The sequence below is a fragment of the Notolabrus celidotus genome, chromosome 11 (genome assembly GCF_009762535.1).
Source record: "Notolabrus celidotus isolate fNotCel1 chromosome 11, fNotCel1.pri, whole genome shotgun sequence".
Classification (NCBI taxonomy): domain Eukaryota; kingdom Metazoa; phylum Chordata; class Actinopteri; order Labriformes; family Labridae; genus Notolabrus; species Notolabrus celidotus.
This window is the reverse complement of record NC_048282.1, coordinates 15,584,165-15,607,129: the sequence shown is the minus strand read 5'-3', so window position 1 is coordinate 15,607,129 and position 22,965 is coordinate 15,584,165. Positions and strand designations below refer to the sequence as shown.

Genomic DNA, 22,965 nt, shown 5'->3' with positions numbered 1-22,965 from the left:
GAATTAGGATCAGAGCTCACCTACGTAGTCTTCTCTGGAGTAAGACAGCTGAACTTGAGGTGAGAGGACTGTCAAATTGTAAATATTCAGCTCCTCAGTATTTTTCTTTTAGGCTTTTAAACGATGGGTTTATAACAAAACAAGTGTTACCCTTACAAAGTGTGAGGGGAGAGCTATAGTTTAGATTTTTATTAGCTAGCTAAGTAGTTGACAGATGGTTGTTAGCCTTGTTGTCACAACCCCTATGTTGGCAAAATGATGCATGGTGAAATGAGTTGGAGTGCGCAGACCCTACATGTGCCATCACTGTAACTCAGACAGTGACTGCATGTAGCCTAGTTGAGTCGGCCATTATTGTTAGGCCTATTTGTTTTGTTCTTTATTTTGTTATGTAGGCTGGCCTAAAGATGTGTTTCCTGTTCATGTTGTGTTAAAATGCATTAAGTTATGTAGGCCTATCACTTGTCAGTGAAATTAAACTTTCAAATTTAGTTCTTGCCTTTTTTAAAAGATTTTTCCCATTGAAATACCATTGTGACAACCGACCCCATAGTGTGTGACAACCGACCCCATAGTGTGTGACAACCAACCCCATAGTGTGTGACAACCAACCCTATAGTGTGTGACAACCATCCTCGTGAGGGGGTTGGTTGTTGCAATGTGTCAGTGTCTTTGATAATTAATTGCCTCTTTGTTACAATGAGTTGGACAATCTATGACTTCCGGGGATTGATTTGACTTTAATATGTTAAGTAATATTTATAATATATATATAATATATATAATATATATAAGTCTTACAAAAAGAGATGAACGGTGCCCTTTAAACGATTGAGTGAAAATGATGTATTCAAGTAAACTTATAATTATGAGTCTAAGTAGCTGAATCATAATAGTTGAAGGGGGTTGGGTTTATATAATTTCAAAAAACATGAAGATCAAACTATGCGGCACTACAGCTGAGAAATGAAAAATAATATTAATCACACTGATTTGGTCTAATAACGGTTCACCATCCAGTGTTTTTTTCATCCTTGCTGTTCGTATTTCGACAAGGGATAGTACTTGTTAAAAACCTGGCTGCAGCTTCATTGAAGTCTGCTGGTAGAGAACATACTGTATCCTGAAAGAGTGGAGCGAAAACAAAACCATGAGCCTCCAGCAATGTTTACACACCAGCATCACTGTCAGCACAAACCTACTTTCTTGTGAGGTTTGTGTTATTTTGCTGTTGCAAACAGAGACATGCTGCTCCTTATATGTGGTAGGGATAACCATTACTGCTAAAGCTGCCGTCACTCTCCTGGGCTGTGATTGATAACATTATTAGTGCCATCAAGAAATATGTTTGAAAATGAAGGACAGTTTGAATACAACATGACAGAACCTGAACTGAAATGTACTTTTAAGAGCAGGGAGAAAATTGCAAGTTACCATCAGTTAAAAGTATTGACTTGACTATGACTAGTCAGCATTAACTTGACCTATAGCAGTCGTTTTCCTGAATAGAGACAGAAATGAGGCGGTGGACTGCTGTCAGTTTCATTTGAATTTGTGTTCAAAAGGCACACAACATGATTACTGTATTTCTAAGGACTTTTTTTGCTGAGACTTGATTTCTTAAGCAAGCTTGGAGGTCCTTTTTCGCTGTATATAAAATTTGCCAGAGCGAGAGATCTGTGACGCATTCCTTCCACAGTTATAATATTTTAATGATGGCAGGGAGTTTCAAAGACCGAATGACTAGCAGCAACTGAATTTTTATCTCTATAAAATGACCCTGATTATACATCAAAGTAATTATCAAGCCTAATCCCGTTTTGTAGTCCCCTTCTTTTCATAGATAAGACATTAACTTAACATTAGCTCTTACTTTAAAGTTCAAAGCTAATAATGGATTTGGCATTGAGTGGTTGTCTGTAAAGTACATGGAATCAGAGTGAATAAAAAGGATAGAGCTGAAAGCAGCTTTTTTTCCATTCTTCATCAAAGAACCACCTCCGTAAGTAATCATGAAAACTTTCACTCAGTCATTGGTGCATCCCTGAGCTTGTGTTTGTATAAAGTAAACTGAATGCCAAACATAATCACTGTGGCAATGTACTTGTTCCTTCAGTCCTTTTACTTCATTTTGAAACTTCAGAGTCTGCCATTTTACTCTTTTTTAACCACTTCTCTTGTTTCTGCACTGACAGCGCTCAGCCGGTGACATCATGATCCGGAACATTCAGCTGAGACATGCTGGGAAGTACACGTGTGCAGTCCAGACCAAGGTGGACAGCGTGTCTATTGCTACTGATGTGGTTGTACGAGGTAAAAATGTCCTTCACACCACATCTTGACAAAACCAACCTCCTGTCACATTTGTTGTTCTGAAATAAGACGTTACGGCACGGCAGACTGCCACTGCAGCTCCGCTCAAGCTGCAATGCACCTCCTCAAAAATGTAACACAGCAGGACTACAGCGGCTACGGATGTATCAGAAAAAGCCTCTATTATCTTCTTTCTTCCTACACATTCCTGCTGCAAATCCTGTGTTTGCAAAGAATGCCCCTTTCTTTCACAGCGAATACTAGAATGTAAACACAAGTGCTAAAGCCGACTGGGATGCATTGTACCATTTAATAGCAAAATAAACAAGCCTGCACATTACCACTCTTTGTCATAAAGTAAGGGTAATAATGCGATGATGTGATTTAGTGGTGTAATGGATGACAGTTGATCTGTGATCTGTACTGTTCTCCAACAAACTTCATCCAGGTGTGGAACACTTGATCAACAGATTGATGGAAAATTAATCATTATGGTGTTTAGTAAGTTACTGCTGATAAACACCTGAGCAGGGTCTCAGTAAAAAGGACGCTGTGTTTATGTAGTGCATGCAGGTACCATAGAGATCTGCTGCACAAAAGTGAAAACAGTTAAGTCTTTTTTTACATTTTTATATGAGTTGTGAATTGTTACACAGGAAAAGGGTTCTTATGTTATTGTGTGGCTACAATGCTACGCTTTTCTTCTCTCACTCCCACTGCCTCTATCAGCTGGGATGTCAGTAGCGTTATACCCAGTGGTGGACAAAGTACACAGCTTCAAAGTACTATACTTAAGAGTATAGATACTCCATGTCAAATATTACTCCAACACAAGTGAAAGTTGCTCTGTCAGATTATTACTTGAATTAAAGTCCTGAAGTACTTGCTTTTAAAAATACTTAAGTATTCAAAGTACTTCTTCAAAAATCTCAAAAAGCATTATGGCAGTCAAGAATACATAGGAGTACATTCTGTTCGACATGTTTATTTAGAAACCATTACTTGAAATCTCTAAAAACTTTACCATGGAATAAAAACAGAAACTAAGTTACTCTAAGCTCAGACAACTTAGTTTGAAATGTTCATCTGGAATGAAACAAACGTTACGTAGCTTGACATGCTTTCTCAGGTTGGACAGTGAATGTTTGTATGTTTGTGCAGAATGGGAAACAGGGAGAACATTTAAAACAATACGTATCATTCTTCATTTCAAAAACCTCTAACACGGGATGAAGATATGACCATGGGTGCGCATGTGGAGAGTTATAGCCATCATTACCACCTCTATATGAACTGCCTGATTTGAGTGAAACATGCTCTGTGTTTACTCCACGTTCAACCGTGGAGACGCACGATATACAGGTACGACTAAACCACTGAGACAAACAGAACTACACAAAAGCATTTTACTGTCTTAGGATTTCAGAAAAGAGAAGGAAATTCATGAGCTGACATCAAAGCTAAAGTAGTGAGTAACTAGAGCACTGATAGAAATGTAGTGGAGTAAAAAGTACAATAATTGTCCTTCAAATGTAGTGGAGTAAAAGTAATAAGTTCCCCCAAAAAATAATACTCAAGTAAAGTACAGATACTCAAAATATATACTTAAGTATGGTACTCAAGTAAATTTACTTTGTTACTGTCCACTACTGGTTATACCACAGCCTCGTGTCGTCTGTAGCTTTGAACTTAGTCATATTACGCACTCTGTTATACAGCGCTGTGCTTAGTCCAAAAAATGTAATATATAGTCCCCAAATACTGAATAACTCACACAACACATGCAGGAGCAGCCAGTACTCAGATACACACCTGCTAAATGAACAGTTTGATAGCATTGCATGTTAAACTTTGTCAAAGATCATATGATATATTTTTTTTGTAGATTACAGCAAACTTGTTGAACATGGCGATTTCTGTTTGTGTTCATAAGTTAGATGTACTTAGTTAAGGGATCTGTTCCGGCCAATTTCGTCCTACTAATAGAAATCGGCCCATTGGCCAATGATGTGCCATGCACTGATGTCAGCAGCCAGTGTTAATCTGTATCTAACTGCATCTTGTCTTTATCTTTATTGAATCAATTCAATGCTGGCAAGCCCGTATGCTCAACTGCTGATTTAAAGAAGAGGGTTTGATTTGCCAGAAAGAAGTCAATTGTAGGACAACTCTAATTTGCTTTTCCTGGTCAAATGTAAAAGAAAACGATGGCAGTGTGAAAACAATATACCATCTCCAAGAAAGATCAGCGGCATTCAGTTTTTTAAAACATGTTCCAGTGACATTTCAAGAGGTATTTAAAACAAGGAACTAGGAGGGAGCGTTCACAATAATTTAAATATGTAAGAACTCATAGCTCATTTGAAAAATCAAAATGGAAGAATTACAATAATTACACAGATGTAATTAAAAATCATTTGAATCAGCTATCAGCTTAATTTTGAGTCTTACATTTTAAGCACCAGTTTCAGTATCAACCCTGATTTCACAATCAATGCACCTCTTGTACACAGTAAAGGAACCTGAGGATGCAGTGCATCAGTTGGAGGCATTGGGATTCAGTTTGCACTGAAAAGCACTGTTACAACCACACATGTATACTAAAAATATGTATATCTATATTTTGTTTTTTGGCCGACACAAAAAATGGCTCAATTGCCAACACAAATCTGTGATCCGAACCAAATGGGATCACAAACCATGTGATCCGATGCAGCCCTAATGTGATTACAGAGCAATACAGCCAAAGAATAAATGTGTTTCCACAAATCCATATAAAAACCCATGTAGTAAGAGCCTGCCTTTACCTTTGTGGTTTCTGACACCAAAAGATAAACCAATATCAGCTGTTGGCTGCTTCTCAAAAAGTTTCTTGCACTTTCAAATCTGAGCAGTTTATTTCTTTAATTGCCTCTTTTAGTTTATAAAAGAGGTTAAACTTTCTAATTATCTACACAAACTGGTGAACATCAGAATGAAATGGTTATATTCTTTGCCATGTTATTTATTCCTTGAGGGTTCTTCTTTCCTGCTCCTTTTCTCATGACCCCTCTTGTTTACCTAAAGATTCAGCCTAACATCCAGAACCTCTGCCTCAGGGGAAGGTTATTAATTTCCTCCTAAATGATGGTACAGCCAACTCCTGTCTTTAGCATACATCATCCTGGGTGACTGAACCATGACTAAATGTCTCCCCAGGTCCTCCAGGCCCCCCTATAGACTGTCAGGTGACTGATGTGACAGAGACCACTGCCTCTGTGTCCTGGGGACCTGGGATGGACAACCACAGCCCCATCCTCAGCTTCACCATCCAAGCCAGAACACCTTTCTCTCTTGGATGGCAGGCTGTCACCACCAGTAAGCTGCTTTTTTTCAAACAGTCTGTGTGTGGGTGGTGTTAATGTGAAGTTAACTGTGTAGGTAAAATGACAGAACTGTATACCTCTTGTATCTTTTTCAAACACCACACATAAAATTACTGTAAATAACACATCACCAGTATGGCTTGCGTTCAGTGGCGGATCTCGCAGGGCTTTGATGAAAGGTTGTATCTGTGATGCCTCTCAGTTCCTGAGCAGCTTGGGGGGAAGCAGCTGTCAGCCACTGTCATTGACTTGAGTCCCTGGGTGGAGTACGAGTTCCGAGTCCTGGCAACCAACAGCATTGGAACAGGAGAGCCCAGCAAACCCTCCAAAAAGGCCCGCACCAAGGAAATGCGTACGTATCAAAAGCTGTTTACATTTTTCCTCTGCTGCCACTGGTGACACAAATTGTTTGCAAATTATGCACATAATACATAGAGTGATCCTACTTCAGGAAGGCAATTAGATCCCTTCAAAGAACTTCATTGTACCAGTGCATTTCAGAGGATTCTCTACTTCCTTACGGCACAAAACAAATAAATGAACTGAATTCACAACAAATGTGTTTATGGCTGGCAGCTTCAGTTAGACAGTTTCAATGAGTTGTTAAGGAGGGAAAACAAATCCTCTCTTAGGTAGTGTTTGGAAAATACTTCACAAATAGATGCATCAGGAATGGGTTCATCACTAGTATCCATCAAATCTTATGAAAGGGCCAGATTTCACTTATGGCCCTTAATTGTTGAATCCTAATGTGAAAACAAGTCACCATACATGAAGAGCTATATATCATAACGACACATGTATGCTGGTACATGCAGTCACATATGCATTGTATACACGGATAAGTACACCTGCACTTAAATGCTCAAAACATGTACATCAAAACATACAGCAATACCAGATGAGTAAATAGGTTGCTTGAGTCTGATCATTTTATGGGAGTGTAGTTCTTGCTTCAGAGGTATGACTCTGTAACCAGTTGGCATATTCAAACCTCTAACGATTCCATGTGATGGAGAACAACAGAGTCTGCCATATTTTAATTTTGCAATACAGGCACCTGGATTATTACCCACACTATACTTAATAATATAGTGCTGTCTAGACATACTCTATGAGGCAAGTGCCTTGAGATATCTGGACTTTGCACTCTATAAATAGAAATGGCTTGACTTGACCTTAGTATACAAAGTGGTGCTTGTAACACTGTGGTTGATCCATTAGTACCCAGGGTGACTCCTGCCCGAGTGAACGGTGGAGGTGGTGGACGTTCGGAGCTGGTCATCACTTGGGAGGTAAGCTTGTATTTTCCTTCATGTGAGTGTTTCACATAGTTGTGGATGTATTTGTGATAGTTTTTCACTTGAACATACGCATTTCAAATGGACTTGATATGAAAACATACTGTCTTTAAAGCTAGGATTGGTAGTCTCGGAAAACTAGCATGAATTTGAATGTAGCATGTCTTCAGGACTCTGTCTAACTCCTCCCCTCCTCCCTCGGAGCTCTTACAAAACGACCCCCCCCCCCCCCCCCCCCCCATGCACAAGCGCTGCTGACTTGCGACAATATGATCGTGACTGATTCAAAACCGGTCCTCACCAAAACATTATCATAGTGAAAGTTAAAAACACAAACAAACATGGCTGCTGTTAGTACTCACAGCTGTCATGCTAGCATTATCCAGTTGTACTGGTGACACGATATCAGGAGAAAAGTTATAACAAATATAATACTGTAACAGCTCTACTGTTTGTTAAACGTGTTCAGTGTAGATGTTCTTAATTCCTACAGTGTTGACAGTCAGGAGAGGTGTAGAGTGTGTGAGTGGGAGAGAGGAGAGACAAGAGGAGAAGTTTTTCATTCATTCAAACATTGATTGTTGTTTTGTTGGTTGGCGTGTTCACGGCCGACAGTGACCGGTTATTAAAGCCCAATGTGTTCACGAATCGGCTCGTCATCCCTACAGCGTCCGGACGGACGCTACAATACATATTCTGTAGGACTTACTGAATGTCATTCATTCTTTTGCTTGTCAGAGCCCCTGTAGGGAGTGCTTTTTAGACTCTGATCCGGACTACAGTCCTGAGCAAAGCACATCATCGGGTCAGAGGGGACAGGCCCGAGGTTGAGCGAGAGGGACAGTCAGTAGAGGCAGGAGAAGCAGAGGCAGGGGACGGGGACTCGGAGTGCAGGCCGAGGAAATGTACGCACAGGAGGCGGGCAGAACGGCAGGACGGGATTTGCTTGGTTTAAAATTTTGGGACCCAAAAACAATGATTGGTTGGTGTTTTCCCAGGTTTACTCTGGCTGTAGATAGCAGCTTTTTTTCACTCTTTTTTAAGAACAAATTATGTATTGATTGCCATCAGGACATAAATATTTTTTTATCAGTATGACAAAAATCTGACTACCAACCCCAGTTTTAAATGAAGTGTAAGATTTAAACTAACTAATACTGATTTCAAACACAACAGTGATGAAAATGTTAGCTGTAAAGCTTAGTGTCAGGATATTTGTGTAGGATTGCAGGCTTCACTTCAGTGAGTCCTCTAAATGTGAAACTGAAACATAATGTATAAAGACTAACTCTACAGCTCTGTTGGAAAGTTCTTTTTTAATTTCTCCTCCACATAAAAGCACTTAACCAGACAGGGTTCACACAGGGTCTCTGAGTACAGTACCAACCTCAGCACTATTTCTCTAAGTGCCCTAATCCCTGCATGGCTGCATTCCTTAAAGTATTAATATCTTTAGGACCAGTCATCTTGAGTCATCTCTCTGAGTCATCTCATACCTCTTTAGCCTGTTCCTGAGGAGCTGCAGAGCGGTCCGGGCTTTGGTTATGTGGTGGCTTTCCGCCCACTTGGAGCACCGAGCTGGATGCAGGCTGCTGTCACATCGCCGGACGCCTCGAGATATGTCTTCAAGAATGAGAGTATCCCTCCCTTCTCCCCGTACCAGGTCAAAGTGGGGGTGTATAACAACAAAGGAGAGGGTCCTTTTAGCCCCGTGACTACCATCTACTCAGCAGAGGAAGGTTTGTTCTGTCTCAACTAATGGCACAGCATGCATTTACTGAACTCTGGGAGTTTACTGCACTAACACTGTCAAGTGATTTCACACTACAACTGCTCAGTCTTATCAGGTTTTAAAGAAATTCCATTTTTACTGGGACTTTAAACACCCACTGCTGCAAACTACACATTAACAGCTGAAGCAACAACTCTCTTATTAAAACTTGTCAGCTTTAAATGAATTCCACTGAAAGTTAGTTTTATCTGTTATATTGATAGAGTAAAGCACTAAAGGTTATAAAAAAAAAGATTTTCCAGATACTTTTCTTCAGTTGTTTGGCTATTTGGTGCTGAAAACACTGACATCTTATCTGATAAAATGACCCCACACAGTCTAATGAAATAGATCAGGTAGATGCATGGTGGATAAACACCTATTTAATATTAACAATGGTGTTATTTTTGCCCTCTAAATTTGAACTGAAGTTCCCATGCATGAAGGCATAAGGCTAAATGTAACATGAATTTTTATGTTACAGAGAATAGTTTTCTGGAAACAGGTTTTCAGGGGCTATGATGTTTAGTTCAGGTGATAGAATAACACCCTGGAGCTGCTTGCAGGCAGTGGCAGCAATAGCAAGTTGTGGTTTGGCGCTTGCACAAACAAAAAAAGTAATGCCTGTTTATCAGGAAAGCTAGCCACAAAAACTGAAGGGTAATTATTTTTTCATGCCCTAAGGTTGGTTTATTATAAACACAGACATTACCATTCCCTAAACACACTCATCTAATTCTTCATTGTCCTGCACACGTGTACACGTACACAAATGTCTTTTGTTCCTAGCTGAGTAATTAATTGGGTCTTTGGACATTAAGAACCCACCACATAAACCACCAATGGGTAATGTTTTTTTTAAAACCAATAAGTAAAGTTGGGATTCACATTTTTTAATCATATCAATTCTTGAAAGAATTCATGTCTTTTTCAGGACTTAATATTGAAGTAGACACTCCTCCTCACACAGTGATTTGGATGGATTGGACGGCACTGCAGTAAATTCGATAAGTCATACTGTAGACGTGGGAGTAGTAAATCTTTGTCTTCCTTCGGATTCTGACCAGCCTGTGTACCTTTCAGAGCCTAGCAGAGCTCCAGGGAGGCTGAGGGCAAAGAGTGTATCAGCGTCCGAGGTGGAGGTCACCTGGAAGCCACTGGCCTGGAGCAACAACCGCAGACGCATCCTGGGCTACGAGGTCAAAGCAGCACAAACCCACACCATAAGAATTATACAAATATAGAGAACAGTGCCAACAGCTAATGGCATTGTATGTGCTTTTTTTTATTGAACAACTGCCCATGACCTTTTTGTATTTTTGTCCATTTAATTATTCATTCATGAAGTTAACTTAAGTATTGATACATTTTTTCAGCATGCATGCCCGAGATTATTCAGTTCCAAATGGAAGTGTTAGGAAAGAAACCAGACCCGATCTTCCAAAATAAAACCTGTGTTTTTGTGTGTTTTCAGTTGCAGTACTGGGGTGAAAGGCAGAAGCAAGACACAGCCAGTGTGATCAGGACGGTGGGGAATAAAACTTCAGTACTCATCAGGGATCTGGAGGGCAGCAGTACCTATTACCTGTCCCTGCGGGCCTACAACAGCGCTGGAGTGGGTCCACAGAGCATCATAGTCAATGTCACAACCAAGAAACCACGTAAGAGCTCTAAACTTATTATGGAGACCGACTGTGTCTTTGTGTTTATTGTTTTCCCCTCTGGCCAAAGTTGCACGCTCCCTTTGGTATATTTTTCAATTTGCCAATTATTTTTCACCGTCTGAGTGAAAGCAGGGAATATTTAGGTACCATGCCGAGGTTTCTTGTTGATCAACTGTAATATTTATGAGACACCCTGGAGCTGGAATGCTGAAGGCGCTTACCACACAAATGCAACAGCAGTTTGACTCCTGGCCAGGGAATTTTTTTGGTGCATGTCAGACTCCTCTCCATTTTTATACATTTTCTGTCACTCTGTGCTCTGACAGTCAAAATAAAGCCTGAGATGCTAAAAAACAACATTTTAAATTTGTGTTTTTATACTCAAGGCCTTAACATATGTTAAAGCAATTTTCAAGCTCATCAGACATTTGACAGACACATTTTGACGTAGTTTGAACCCGCATTTTTCACATTAGTTTACATGGGTTACAATCTATCTTCTTCCCTTCTTTATTCCTGGTCCCATTTCTTTGTCTTGTCTTCTTATCAATATGAATTGTGTTCAACTTGACAGACGTGGCGTATCTTGGATGTAAATTGCTGTTTAATTTATGGTCACACGGTGCGATGTGACATGCAGGCTTAACTGAAAAAATGATAAGCTGTCTCCTGCTTAAACATTCCCTGTAAACATTAGAGAACCCGTCTTTACAGTTTACATTTTTCTTCCCATGTGTCAGCGATCATGCAGCATATATCTGCATCAGTGTGTGTGTGTGTGTGTGTGTGTGTGTGTGTGTGTGTATGTGTGTGTGTGTGTGTGTGCTTTCAGTGCACCAGAGTCTAACAAAAGAGGGGCCTAGTCGTTAAAACAATGATTCATGAAGCCACTAGAGATTAAAAACTTCATGTTGTGTCACAGATGTTCAGCATATTATGTTCATATAAACCGACATTAATTAACATGGCAGTTATAATACATCTGTTACACACTTTCTCTCGCCTGCCCCCTCACAAACAGCCAAACGCAAGTCTGCTCTCACTCCCACACGCACACACACCCACAAACACACACACACACACACACACACACACACAAACACACACATATTCCTCGAGTCACTGCTCACTACCAATGGTAGGATGATAAACTGATAATGAGAAATCTCCTTCATACTGAGTTGGTTTTGGACTTTACTGTTTATTGACTGGTTGGCTTGTTGTTTTTCTCCCGCCTCTTCCTGTCCTTATTCTCCCCTCCTCGTCCTTCCAGCGCCGAGTCAAGCTCCGGACAAAATCATGTGGAACACTTCCAACTCCAAGGTCATCCTGAGGTGGGACCAAGTGCATGCTCTGGAGAACGAGTCGGAAGTCACAGGATATAAGGTGAACAAAGATGTAACTGGATTAGCTGTATCTCTGACAAGTGAATGTTTCTTTATAGCAATTAAATTGGTTATACAGAAAGACATATTCTAAAGTTGCATATTAATTCCTTTTGGAAGTCCAGAATTGGCAATTTTCTTTTAAATAAAATTCCTATCATGCCTCCTTTTCCAGAGAATTTCAGCCTCACATAAAGATCTATATCTTTTCTGATTGCTACTCAAGGGGTAGCTGTACTGTGAAGTAAAATGTGCGAGTCAAGCTGCGACTGAAAAATCTGTATTGACACATCTCTACATTTCCCCCTTATCTGTGCTGCACCATCTCCTCTGGTGGTCCAACACATTTCTACAGTCAGATTAATCCTTGTTAGAGTCACAGGAAGCACATCACATCTTATAGAGAGCTGTGAGACAGAAAAAAAGAAACTGAGAGAATTTTTTGGAAATCTTTCAACAAGAAAACTCGGGTATGATGATGTACCTGTGTACCTGGGAAGGACTCCATGCCAAACCTCACACTGCTATATCATCTCTCCCTCCCTGCTTCCTGCAGGTGATGTACAGCCAGGACAAACACAGTCGTCCCAGCGTGGTGGAGACAAACACCACCTCCTTGGAGTTGTCGCTGCCAGTCAACCAGGACTACGTCATCCAGATTAAACCCTTCAGTGAGGGAGGGGAAGGCAGCAGCAGTCGCCAGATCACCATCCCCAAGATAGCAGGTGGGACAATGCTTAGATATTTGACCACTTTTTCAGATGTCATTCCGAAAACACATGAACTGTGTTGAGCTTGTTAACAGTTTCCTGTCTGCTGAAACACAAGACAGTTCCTGAAGGACAAACGGGGCTGTGACATTGTTGCTATTTAACACTAAAGCCAAGTCAAGCAGTCTAAACACAGCATGCTGTGCAGAGATGCATTGCATCACGAGCTGCTTCTTTGAGGCTTCTGCCTGCAGATAATCTGTATTTCTTGGTATCTCTTGGTAATATTGCTGTGTTTTTTTTTCTATTAAATGTTGGTTCAGAATGGTCTTTAAATAAGCCTTCTCTCTTTGCAGCTAAGTTTGAATGTTGTGTTAACAGTTGTCTTAGAAAAATACAGTCTCTTATCCTAAGACGGAAAAATATATATCATCAAACAACAAAATGGGCTCAGACATGCAAAGACTTTTGCCAGTAGCTCGGGTTTGTTTGAGAGTGTTCTTTTCCTTTTTAATCTACTGTGTCTGTTGCTGTGCCCACCCCACATGTCCTCTCAATTCGCCTTAGAGCTGGGCACAGCACACCAGTGCCATCTATGGTTTAAGTTGTGTACCTACAATATATTGTGTACTGTACCTTTGTTTGCATGTTCTGGAACCTTACTGTATTATTACATATTCCATGATTGTTTCATATTCTGGTAAAAACTCAGCACACGTTTACAGCGTTGACTGCATTTCGATTTGCTTCTGTATTTCAGGCCCCATAGCCACGGGAGCATCCTCTGAGTCTTCAGCATGTCCCTTTGTCAACCTCGCAGCATTAATCCTCACAGCCAGGACTGTACTATGACAAACATCTGCAGGAACCAGGCTTTACAGCTGCTTATTAAGAGGAAAAACAGCAGGTCACAGACAACAATAGGCTGACTGCCACTTTCCACCTGCTCCCTTCCCTACCCTGCCGTGTCTTTACTCTTCTTTTTAAAAAAGATCTCTCAGTGAGGAAGGTTCTTTCCCTCCACCTTTCTAAAGGAGTAAGTGAAAGAAAACTGCCTCTTTCAGACATTGCTTTTATGGAAATGAAAGGATGCGTGACTGGACTACAGTCCTTTTGAAGATGTTTTGCTCTTTGCCTCCTTCTAACCGGGAACCGACGGATACCCTCATATGGTTTTAACCTTGGAGGCCCAGTGGTGTGTGATGCACAATAGGATGGATGTGTATATGTTTTCTTTGTGGGGCTGTGCAGGCTCTGTGTAATGGATATGTATGTACCTCTGAACTTTTCTTGGAGCATTTTATCTTGATTGGAGATGGAGGAGACCTAAAGCCCTTACATAGCTCATATTTATGTGAGTGAAGTTATATTTAAGACAAGAGATGGGTGGTGTCTTTTCCTTCCTTTGTTTGGACTGTCCTTGGAAAGCTCCCCACTCTGTCTAAGAAGAAAAAACAACTGTTACTAATCCCTTCACCAGGGAGCTTAGCCTCATTGCTTTATGACAAAACCACAATATGGACCTTTGTAACTTTGCCTGGATTTTATTCATGCTTTTATGTTACATCCAAACCTCAGAGTTGCCATGAGAATGACTGTAACCAAAGGTATTGAGCCAGAATGGTTCAGTTCCACCTGTTGTATCATTTTTGAGAGACATGCAGCGTGTACACCCCCAGTTTGGCTTCCATTGTAAACAGCAGGCTTGTGTTGATTAATTGATGTCTTACCCTCCTCTCTCATTCATGTTAAGTGTGTAACATCGGCACGCTGAGGAGCGCAGGCCACATTGTTGCACACTGTATGTATGAAATCCTCAGGTCCCAAATGAGCCTTAAGTCTTATGATTATGCTCCATGTTGTTGTTATTGTTCCAGAGAAGTTGTATTTATTTTTCTTCTCTGTTTAGCCGCATTGTGTTTTGGCTCACTCATTCTATAATTTATGAATAACTGACCTTACTGTAGGCTATGTTGACATTTTTCACTTTTGTTACATTTTGGATCATATTTGGGCATTTTGGGCTCAGAAAAAAAACATGCCTTTCTCCCCTGTCCTTCATGATGAGCATTGTAATACAGTACAAGTGACAGTGATGACTGACTTCTACAAAGCAGGGATGGTATTTTACCCTCGGCTGCTGTTTGGCATGAGATCAGTCAGTGTATGTACGAACCTACGCTGCTTAGGATGTCTGAACGGACCAACCTGCTTTTAATAAACATAATGCCATTTTCCTTATTCCTTTCTTTGTCTGAATAGATTGCACCAGAAAAAAAAACTAACAAGGTAACTTTCTGTATGTCAAGCTGCTTCTACCTAAGAATACACTTGCACAGCTTTGTTAATTTTGCACAAAGGTCACATGTCAACGGGAGGCTGGAGTCATAAAGCCCACGTGAAGAAAAGTAACCTATTTTCAATTTGTCAAGGCGAAAACTGAATAGACCGTATACATACCATGTATCCCCTATATTTCTCACATGCCATGGTTGGAGAAAGATATCAAAGGATTCACACGTTGAGGTGGAAATTGTGAGATACACCTATAACCTATACAGATGTGTTTTAGACCCCTAGAGACCTTTCAGCCCAGTTCTCTCAACAACCGTTTATTCCATTCTTTGTTACAATTTGATATCATTTAAAGATGCTCAATTCAGGTCATCCCACATCTCTTCAGTGAAAGTCTGAAATACAGTTTTATGACTACGACATATTTAAAGCACCTGTGAGGAAGGTACTGCATTTGTTGATTTTGGCGCCCCCTTGTGGACAAAGTAATACATCTTATGTCTTTGCTAATTTTGTCTTATACTTGCAAGGGTAGTCTTTCAGTCAAATAATCATATCCTGTGTAAAAATAACAAAAAAGGCTTTTCTTCAGCACGATGTCGTCATCGTAGCGGATACAGTCATTACAAATCACAGTACAGAAGTGGTCAGACTTGTGGCTGATGGTCTTGTTTGCATTTGAAGGTTGTAAGAGGGCATCAGTATTCATTTCAGTCAGTCACCTGAAACTCCTCACAGAAGCTCTGCCGTTTTTTTCTGTAGACATGCTTCAGTGCTGGGGACGAGGCAGCTGTGTCTCTCAACCCATTCAAAATCACATAAGAGAAAGAGAGACAGAGACAGAGAAGGGGTGAGAGAGCAGCACTTTTCTCTTTGTTTGCCTTCCTTAGATGCTCCTGATCAGTATTTTGTCAACACACACACACATAAGTGCAATCAATACCCGCAGATCTATACCTGTAAGCTGTGAATGTGTCGCCTCCTTGATGTTTGTTTAATGCTCTTCACACCAACTGCTCTTACAGAGAGGAGAGCATCATTACCTAGGTTTTATCCTCATTGTGTATGTCATTTGGTAAAATAACTCTCCTAAAGGTTCATATACTGCATAATTAATTTATTATGGACACTGCAGATGAAAGGATGAAGAGAGGGTTTTGCAGCATCCTCAGATAAAAAAAACAGGTATGTAAGAAACTTCAAAACTTATTTTCTGTTGCGGTAGGTTTACATGATTATAAAACAGTTGCGAACTTCATATCTGACCTGAAAGAAACACACCAGTCAAGATAAGACACACACAGATATGTGGAACACACTACACAGAGGAGATTCCCTTCTCATATTGCTCCGTTTTTTTTTCTTTCTTCTTTATTCATTTCGAAGGAATGCAAGTACAATGTACAACAAAGACACAGCACCAAGCAATGGAGAGCATCAGCAGCAGAGCAGAAGGGATGAAGCTGCTGCAGAGAAGGAGGAGGAGGGAAAGAAGGAGGAGGGCTCTGTACAGAAAGAGGAGAGGGCTAGGTTGAAGGGTCAGCCAGAGGTCCTCCAATCAGACACCGACAGCAGGTGTCACAGCCAAATGTCTGTGATTAATCACAGTCTGGTTATTAGTTGACTGACTGCCAGGAGCAGCTCATTTCAGGACAAGGGAAAGGTAAGAGTGACCTTACAGTTTGATCCGAGGCTGATATGGAGTCTTTTTGCACTGTAGTGAAGAAGGGTGAGAAGATTTTCAGCTGGGTACGCTTGATGTTGTTGCAAAGCTCTCGTTTTAAAGTAACTGGTGTGTGCCCCCTTGAGTACATCAAGCCCAAGGCTATGAACTACCTTACATCTTCACAATCCACCAAACAGTACCAAATAAACAGAACAAGGTATGCATGGCTGCATTATTTTTTTCCCACCTTCCAGTTTGACGCTCACATCCATTTGCCATCACTTGAACAGATTTCTGAAAACAAAATACGAAGGTAGTTATACTAACACGTGAATGTTGACAGTTAAGTTTAGTGTCTGAAAGCCAAAGTTGCACCTTAGTAAAAGCTCATAAACCTGACGTGACAGTTTTGGTTTTTCTCAGTTGAATAAATCTGCTGCTGTATGTGTTGATTCATCTATAAAATGCGACCACAAAGATTGGTTTTGATTTGCAGGTAATGTTAAAGACACCAGAATTAAAGGGAAACCTCGTCCGGTCAAGTTTATGCATTTGACTTTCTGGCACTTCTGTAATTAAAAGTTGTTCATATAAAGTTATTTTAATACAAAATCAGACTTTGTACAATTTGACCGCTACCTCAACTGGCACACTACACGTCTACAGCTTCCCTCTAAAATTCAGGAACCAAACCACACAAAACTACAGGCTCAGAGATGCTGCTCCTACGGTAAAGTTTATTTAAAACACCGATATTTAGTTGAAAGAGTATTTGAACAGGCTGAGATGCATAATACCATTTCTGCAGATGAAGAGAATGTGTTGGCTTTTTAAACTGTTACTGAATGTAGGTCTACCATGTTTCTCATCTGGGAAATTAAATCAGAAGCAAACTGATATGTAGAATGAGAGTGTCTTGACTTGAGATAGCTAAAGGAAGAATCTGTACGCTGCTGCCATTGGATCTTGGGATTATCAACGCACAATTCTTCCCAGTTCTTCAGATGAAAGCTCCACATTTCTTGGAGCTTTCATTATTATATATTTTTTTCCATGTCCGAGCTCTGATTTGACAGACTACAAACATCCAGGCCTTCACATCTTTGTGTGCCGTCTTATAACTCAATTACAATCCAGTAACGCAAGAAATTACCATGCAGACATTATCTCAAAGACTACTGCAGCCAGTTGTGTGTCTTGAACAAGGGACTTAGCCTACTCTATGTGCTTACTACACAATATAGCCAAAGTGTTTTTTAATACCCAGCAGAATTCTGAAAGCATATCTAAAGGCTGCGAAAGTAGAGACACTGGGCTCATTCTGAAACATCTGCATGCTCAGAAACTACATCTCCACCATTTGAATAAATATAACAAGTACACTGTGTGTATCAAAAAACTCCTAATGTCCTGACACGTACACAGAAAGTCTCAAAAAGTCAAATCAATGACCTTCGTGATACATTAACTCTGATCATTCCGTCATTCACGCCGCACTCACACACATTGATAAAATACATTTTCAGAGGTAAAATCAGAGAAACAGAGGGAAGTACAGTAAACAGATGAGCTCCCACTTTGGCTGTTAATAATGAACAATTGAATAAACACCACCAGAGGACCTTCATCGCTACACCTTCCTCTTCACTGCATCATCATCCGTCAGTGTGACAGGGGGCGGGGCAAAGCTCATTTGTTCATGTGGCTGCCTATGCGAGAGTGAAAACTTAAAGCAGGATTCTCTCCGCTCTCAATGAACCCTGCTTCACTGGATAGTTTAACAGCACCAGAGCTACATGTAATGGATTAGTTTACTTATTAACAAGCACAGCAGGATTTCCAGCAGGCATCAGATTAACTCTTGATCTTCAGAACAGCAGGGCAGACATGTAGACAGTGAGCAGGACCTTTTTTTCCTCATATTTTTCACATATAGCAACATGGCACTTTTTTTCCATGGTCTATGGATTAATCCACAGTGTTAGTTTATGCAGATTATCTAAACAAACCCCTGCAGCACTGTTTCCCTTTGAATATTTGAGGAATACTAGAGCAACTAGATTAAATATTGAGGCCCTGAGATGTTTGCAGGGAATCTTGTTGCATTATGTCCTTAATTTGTCCAGATATTTGGATTCTTAGAGGCATACTGTCCACAAAACAAGGCTTTTCTTAGTCAGCTTCATGACCATCAAACCACCTGCTGCACATTTATCATTTCAAAAGTAAAACGATGGAATAAAAACAAGAATGTCACAGGAGTCTCGTTTCAGCTTTATGTGTGTGTGAATATGAATAAAAGGCTCCATTTGAGTGCCAGAGGCAGGAGTTTTTCAGTCGGGATGATGGGGCGCAATTTCACATCGTGCACTGACATTTCAGGTCCACAGGAGGGCGCTCTGGTCTCAGGAAATTACAACTGTCGGGAAAGAAAGAGGAGACAGGAGTCAGCCTTAAATTCCTTAAAGAGGGGATTTTGAGGCTAAATCTTGGCCAGATGTTATCTCCTGGTGTCAAGACGGCACCTGTACCTCTGATGGACCGTGTCGATCCTCTGTGGATGATTCTGTTTCCCTGACAACCACTGCCTTGGTCACCTGCATGTCAGGATGCTGCTGCCTGGCTTCCTGGATTGCTATAGCCAGAGCCTGAGAGAAAAAAATTAATTACAGAGGAGAATGTGTGACCTTTCTTTACATTAATAGAAAATGTTTGTGTTGTTTAGTTTCTGGTGTAAGTCCCTGTTTCAAGAGATCACAGAAGTTTGCACAATTTCAGTCAGGGACACAAATTCATCTTCATGAGGAGATAATATTTGAAATGTCCTTTTGTTCCATTACACCAGGAACAATTGATCCTGAGAAATGACATTAATCTTTAATATTTTAAGATGATAAATTGCTTTTAAGAACAATTTTTCACACTGAAATACTGGAAAAAGGAACAACATTGTGTATTTTCTGCACTTCTTTGACCTGTTTTGCTGTAATTGGATGATTTTTGATGGCCCAAATTGACATATAAGACATGTTTGGATCTGGATCAAGATTTCAGCATCCAAGTGTTTCAACAGTTCCAATGCCAAAATTATAAAAGCAATCGTAATCAGGAAGTATTGGTAATGTATTCTAAAAATTGTACTAATGAACACTGACTTTAATACTCTGATAGCTTTGAACCGAACAGATTGAACAGAGTTCATTTCTTCTCACCTGTTCCTGGTCTACATCATCGTCTCCTGTGATAATGATCCTCTTCTCGATCCTGGTCTCTGAGTATCCTCCTTTCACTGTCTGTAACACACAAAGCTCTTTCTTTAAATAGACCTCACAGGTAGAGCCGGCATTTAACTCCATTCACACAGAAGAGATGAGTCCACTTTACCCTGATTGAAACCTAAACTGAAAGCTTTCAAAGTTCAACTCAAGCCTCCCTACCTTGCTGACGTGAGTGGTTGCCGAGGTAACATTTTCAGTGACAAGGATTGGAGACCCTGATGCTTCTCTTCCAAGGCTGCTCATGTGCACCTGAGGAGGGAGAGGAGCTGGTGGTATTAGGCAAGCACTGTCAACACACAACGCATACAAAAGCATGCATATTCAAAAACTTGGTTATGAGGAAAACTGTAATTCTTTTGTGATATCTGAGCACAGCCAGTCAGGCAGATTCTTTGGTCTTTGCACATTAAGTAGGTTTAATCCCCAGAGTTCAGGAAGGAGTGAGCTGCAGGTTGAGTTAAAATTGGAGAGGTCCTTTTCTTTGTACTCACAGGGGAAACACTCTGCCTCGTAGAGTAGGAAACTTCACTTAGACTGCTGATGCCATGATCCTGAAAGAGACAAATTCATTCTGTGATCTCTGTTTGGTTCAACTCTGTAGCTCTTTATCATTTTAAACATTTATGTGTACCTGATCGGTGAACTCAACGATGGTTGTGGTGACCTCTGACCCATTGGGCTGGGTCTCCGTCCGGACATCTGTCTTCCTCACTGCCGGCGTGGGCATTACATCGCTGGCCTCTCTGCTCAGGGGTGTAGCGGCAGAGACGCGGCTGACTTCTCTGTACGGCTGCTCTCTGTCCACTGATGAAGACACTGGGACTGACCTCTTTGGTTTTTTCGGCACAACCGGCTGCAGTGAGGCAAAAAATGAAGATAATTATTGTAAGTTTATGATGTAGGGATTAAGCACCTAAAGTAAAGGAATACCTGAGCTGCTGTAGTGATGTATGGACTATTTATTTTGAGCTTGTGGCTCAAGAAAGATATATTAGAGTAAATAAAGGAAGAAATAAACTCAGGGATAAGAGAAATGTACATTTCTTCCACCATAAGCCTTTAAGACTGTCTGGCAAGGACTGTTAAACTCCCCTCACACTGCCTTTCATCATGTCTGCAGCCACCAACACTGCACATAGTACAGCTTTTGAACCACTGAAATCATAAACCTAACATAAAATCTAGCAGCTGACACAGAAAACACTGTGTGAAAATCCTGACACACACTTTTGGTGCAATCACACCAGCATCCCTTCCTCTTACACCACAGGGAAATTGTTTTGGCTGTTCTATTTCCTTTCAGTTCCTCCACATTCATACTTACCGACCACTGCACATGCACACAATGAAGCTTGTAAACAAACCCTGCAACAACTTATCGACAGCTTTGGCAATCTGTCATCACACTTAGACCGAAACTTTGGCGGCCCTATCATGGTGAGATATTGTGGTGTTATATAGAAGCTCTATTTCCTGATGCTTTTGCACAACACCTGCATTCACTCTTAATTTATTTATTTCCCATGTGCTTGTAGTTAAAAACAAGCAGAGCTATGGATATGAAACACTTGCACAAGCATATTTTTAGATCCCTGAAAACAGCATCTTGTTACCTGTCTGAAAAATGCAAACTAAAGAAGCCTGAATTTCTTTTATACACATTTGAAATGGAAATTTTCATCCACAGTACCTGTACATCAGGTCGTTTGACCTCCTGTCGGACTTCTTCAGCCTGGATGTGTTTGGCTGGAGGGCTGCTGCTGGCTCCTCTAGACAGGGGAGCTGAAAAAAGTGGAGGTGGCGGCTCAGGGGGACCTTGTTGCTGCTGCTGCTGGAGAAAGTCAATGCCGAAGCACAGACCTCCATCAGGTGACATATCTCTGTCTCCCAGCTCGGTCATGCCTCTGGAGAACTCCTCCATGCCTGTTTGCAGGTCCGTGAGAACGGTGAAATCCACTTCAGCCTCCAAGCTGGATGTGGAGCTCACCGTGATGCTGGAACATTTGCGCTCAATGCCCAGGTGAGTTTCTTTCAGGTACAGGATCTCGTGGTCCTGGTCGTCCTCTGAGACAGAGCCCAGACGTCTCTCCCAAGGTTCCCTCTGTGAAAAACAACGCGTTGTGTTTAACATTACTCAAGTATTTTAAACTAAAAAGCAACAAGTGAATGCTGATTCTTAAAGAAATGTGACCTCACTGGTCAACATTTTAAAAAAAGAGGGCCTGTTGTCCATTTATTTCAGAATGAAACAAGAATTTTAAGTTTAACTGATTTAAAGACATTACATTAAGCTTCAGAGCACTTTAGAATTCCTATGTTTTGAATCGTGTCGGTGTTGGTTAGAATTGATTTAGTCACAGACTGCTTTTTTAAATGAAAACCAAAATTCCAAGATTTTTTCCACATTTTGCCTTTAAACAAAAACACACATCTTGACAAACAATATGTTGGAAAACGACAAGCAGTTTGTTCAATGCTTTCCAAAAGAGCAACTGAAAAGAAGGAAAACAAATTAAGTCTGTTGGAGCTTAGAGATGACTCACTGAAGCTTCGTTGAGAGGCTCCTCATGAATAGCAGGTGTGGGAGGTGTCTCCTATAGAAGGAAGAAAAAACAAACAGCAAGGAGGCATTAATACAAAACTAATAAAACATGTTGATTCATAGGAATTACCCAAACATCCAACCATGGTACCTAACATGCTCTAGCTTACGTCAATGTCACAGAGAGGACCAGAAAAGGTAGTTCTTTGTCACTGCTTTGTTGTGACTTCTGGATGCAGAGAAACCATGTTCATTTCATTAAAGTTAATTACTTTTTGTTCTGGGTGGAGCTCACTACATAATTACATCTGAAATGTAAGCACTTAATGCATTAAGTGTTTACAATTCCAGGCCTCCAGCTCCAGGGCTTCTGTTCAACTTGCTCAATAAATACACATATGAGAATTCCCACATACTGTAAAGCTTAAGGCTAGTGTCAGAAGCATGCAAATACAGTGGGGTATATTTCAGAGACTGACATAATTAAAAATGACTGCAAGTGCAATGGTAATGCCATGCACTGAAAGGTTGATTTTTCAAAATCCCTTGCAGGAAAGAGGTATTCATATTTGTAAATGCAGCATATGAATGCCTGAGCCCTGAAGAGGTTTGGCATCTCTGCAGCCTGTGATTACATCTCATCGCCTTTTTGATTTTCTCCTGCTGCTACAGAGG

The 22,965-nt window shown here is 40.7% G+C and overlaps 2 protein-coding genes across 10 annotated transcripts in view; one reads left to right on the top strand and one right to left on the bottom strand.

Moving 5' to 3' along the window:
- cntn3a.1 (contactin 3a, tandem duplicate 1) overlaps nucleotides 1–14,750 on the top strand; it is a 97,302-nt gene extending 82,552 nt beyond the window's left edge. For both annotated transcript variants that reach the window (XM_034695785.1, XM_034695784.1), the window contains exons 14-23: nucleotides 2,196–2,313; nucleotides 5,512–5,670; nucleotides 5,881–6,030; nucleotides 6,903–6,973; nucleotides 8,484–8,718; nucleotides 9,834–9,949; nucleotides 10,225–10,411; nucleotides 11,688–11,800; nucleotides 12,356–12,524; nucleotides 13,270–14,750. In XM_034695785.1, the coding sequence (XP_034551676.1) occupies nucleotides 2,196–2,313; nucleotides 5,512–5,670; nucleotides 5,881–6,030; nucleotides 6,903–6,973; nucleotides 8,484–8,718; nucleotides 9,834–9,949; nucleotides 10,225–10,411; nucleotides 11,688–11,800; nucleotides 12,356–12,524; nucleotides 13,270–13,361 (1,410 nt within the window). In that variant the 3' untranslated portion in view covers nucleotides 13,362–14,750. The remainder of the gene's footprint in view (nucleotides 1–2,195; nucleotides 2,314–5,511; nucleotides 5,671–5,880; nucleotides 6,031–6,902; nucleotides 6,974–8,483; nucleotides 8,719–9,833; nucleotides 9,950–10,224; nucleotides 10,412–11,687; nucleotides 11,801–12,355; nucleotides 12,525–13,269) is intronic.
- Nucleotides 14,751–17,187: 2,437 nt separating this feature from the next.
- si:dkey-178k16.1 (band 4.1-like protein 1) overlaps nucleotides 17,188–22,965 on the bottom strand; it is a 50,542-nt gene continuing 44,764 nt past the window's right edge. For all 8 annotated transcript variants that reach the window (XM_034695776.1, XM_034695779.1, XM_034695781.1 and 5 more), the window contains 8 exons: nucleotides 22,292–22,342; nucleotides 21,439–21,849; nucleotides 20,380–20,601; nucleotides 20,240–20,299; nucleotides 19,908–19,997; nucleotides 19,683–19,763; nucleotides 19,002–19,118; nucleotides 17,188–18,889 (listed from right to left, as the gene is read on the bottom strand). In XM_034695776.1, coding sequence (XP_034551667.1) covers nucleotides 18,884–18,889; nucleotides 19,002–19,118; nucleotides 19,683–19,763; nucleotides 19,908–19,997; nucleotides 20,240–20,299; nucleotides 20,380–20,601; nucleotides 21,439–21,849; nucleotides 22,292–22,342 — 1,038 coding nt within the window. In that variant the 3' untranslated portion in view covers nucleotides 17,188–18,883. The remainder of the gene's footprint in view (nucleotides 18,890–19,001; nucleotides 19,119–19,682; nucleotides 19,764–19,907; nucleotides 19,998–20,239; nucleotides 20,300–20,379; nucleotides 20,602–21,438; nucleotides 21,850–22,291; nucleotides 22,343–22,965) is intronic.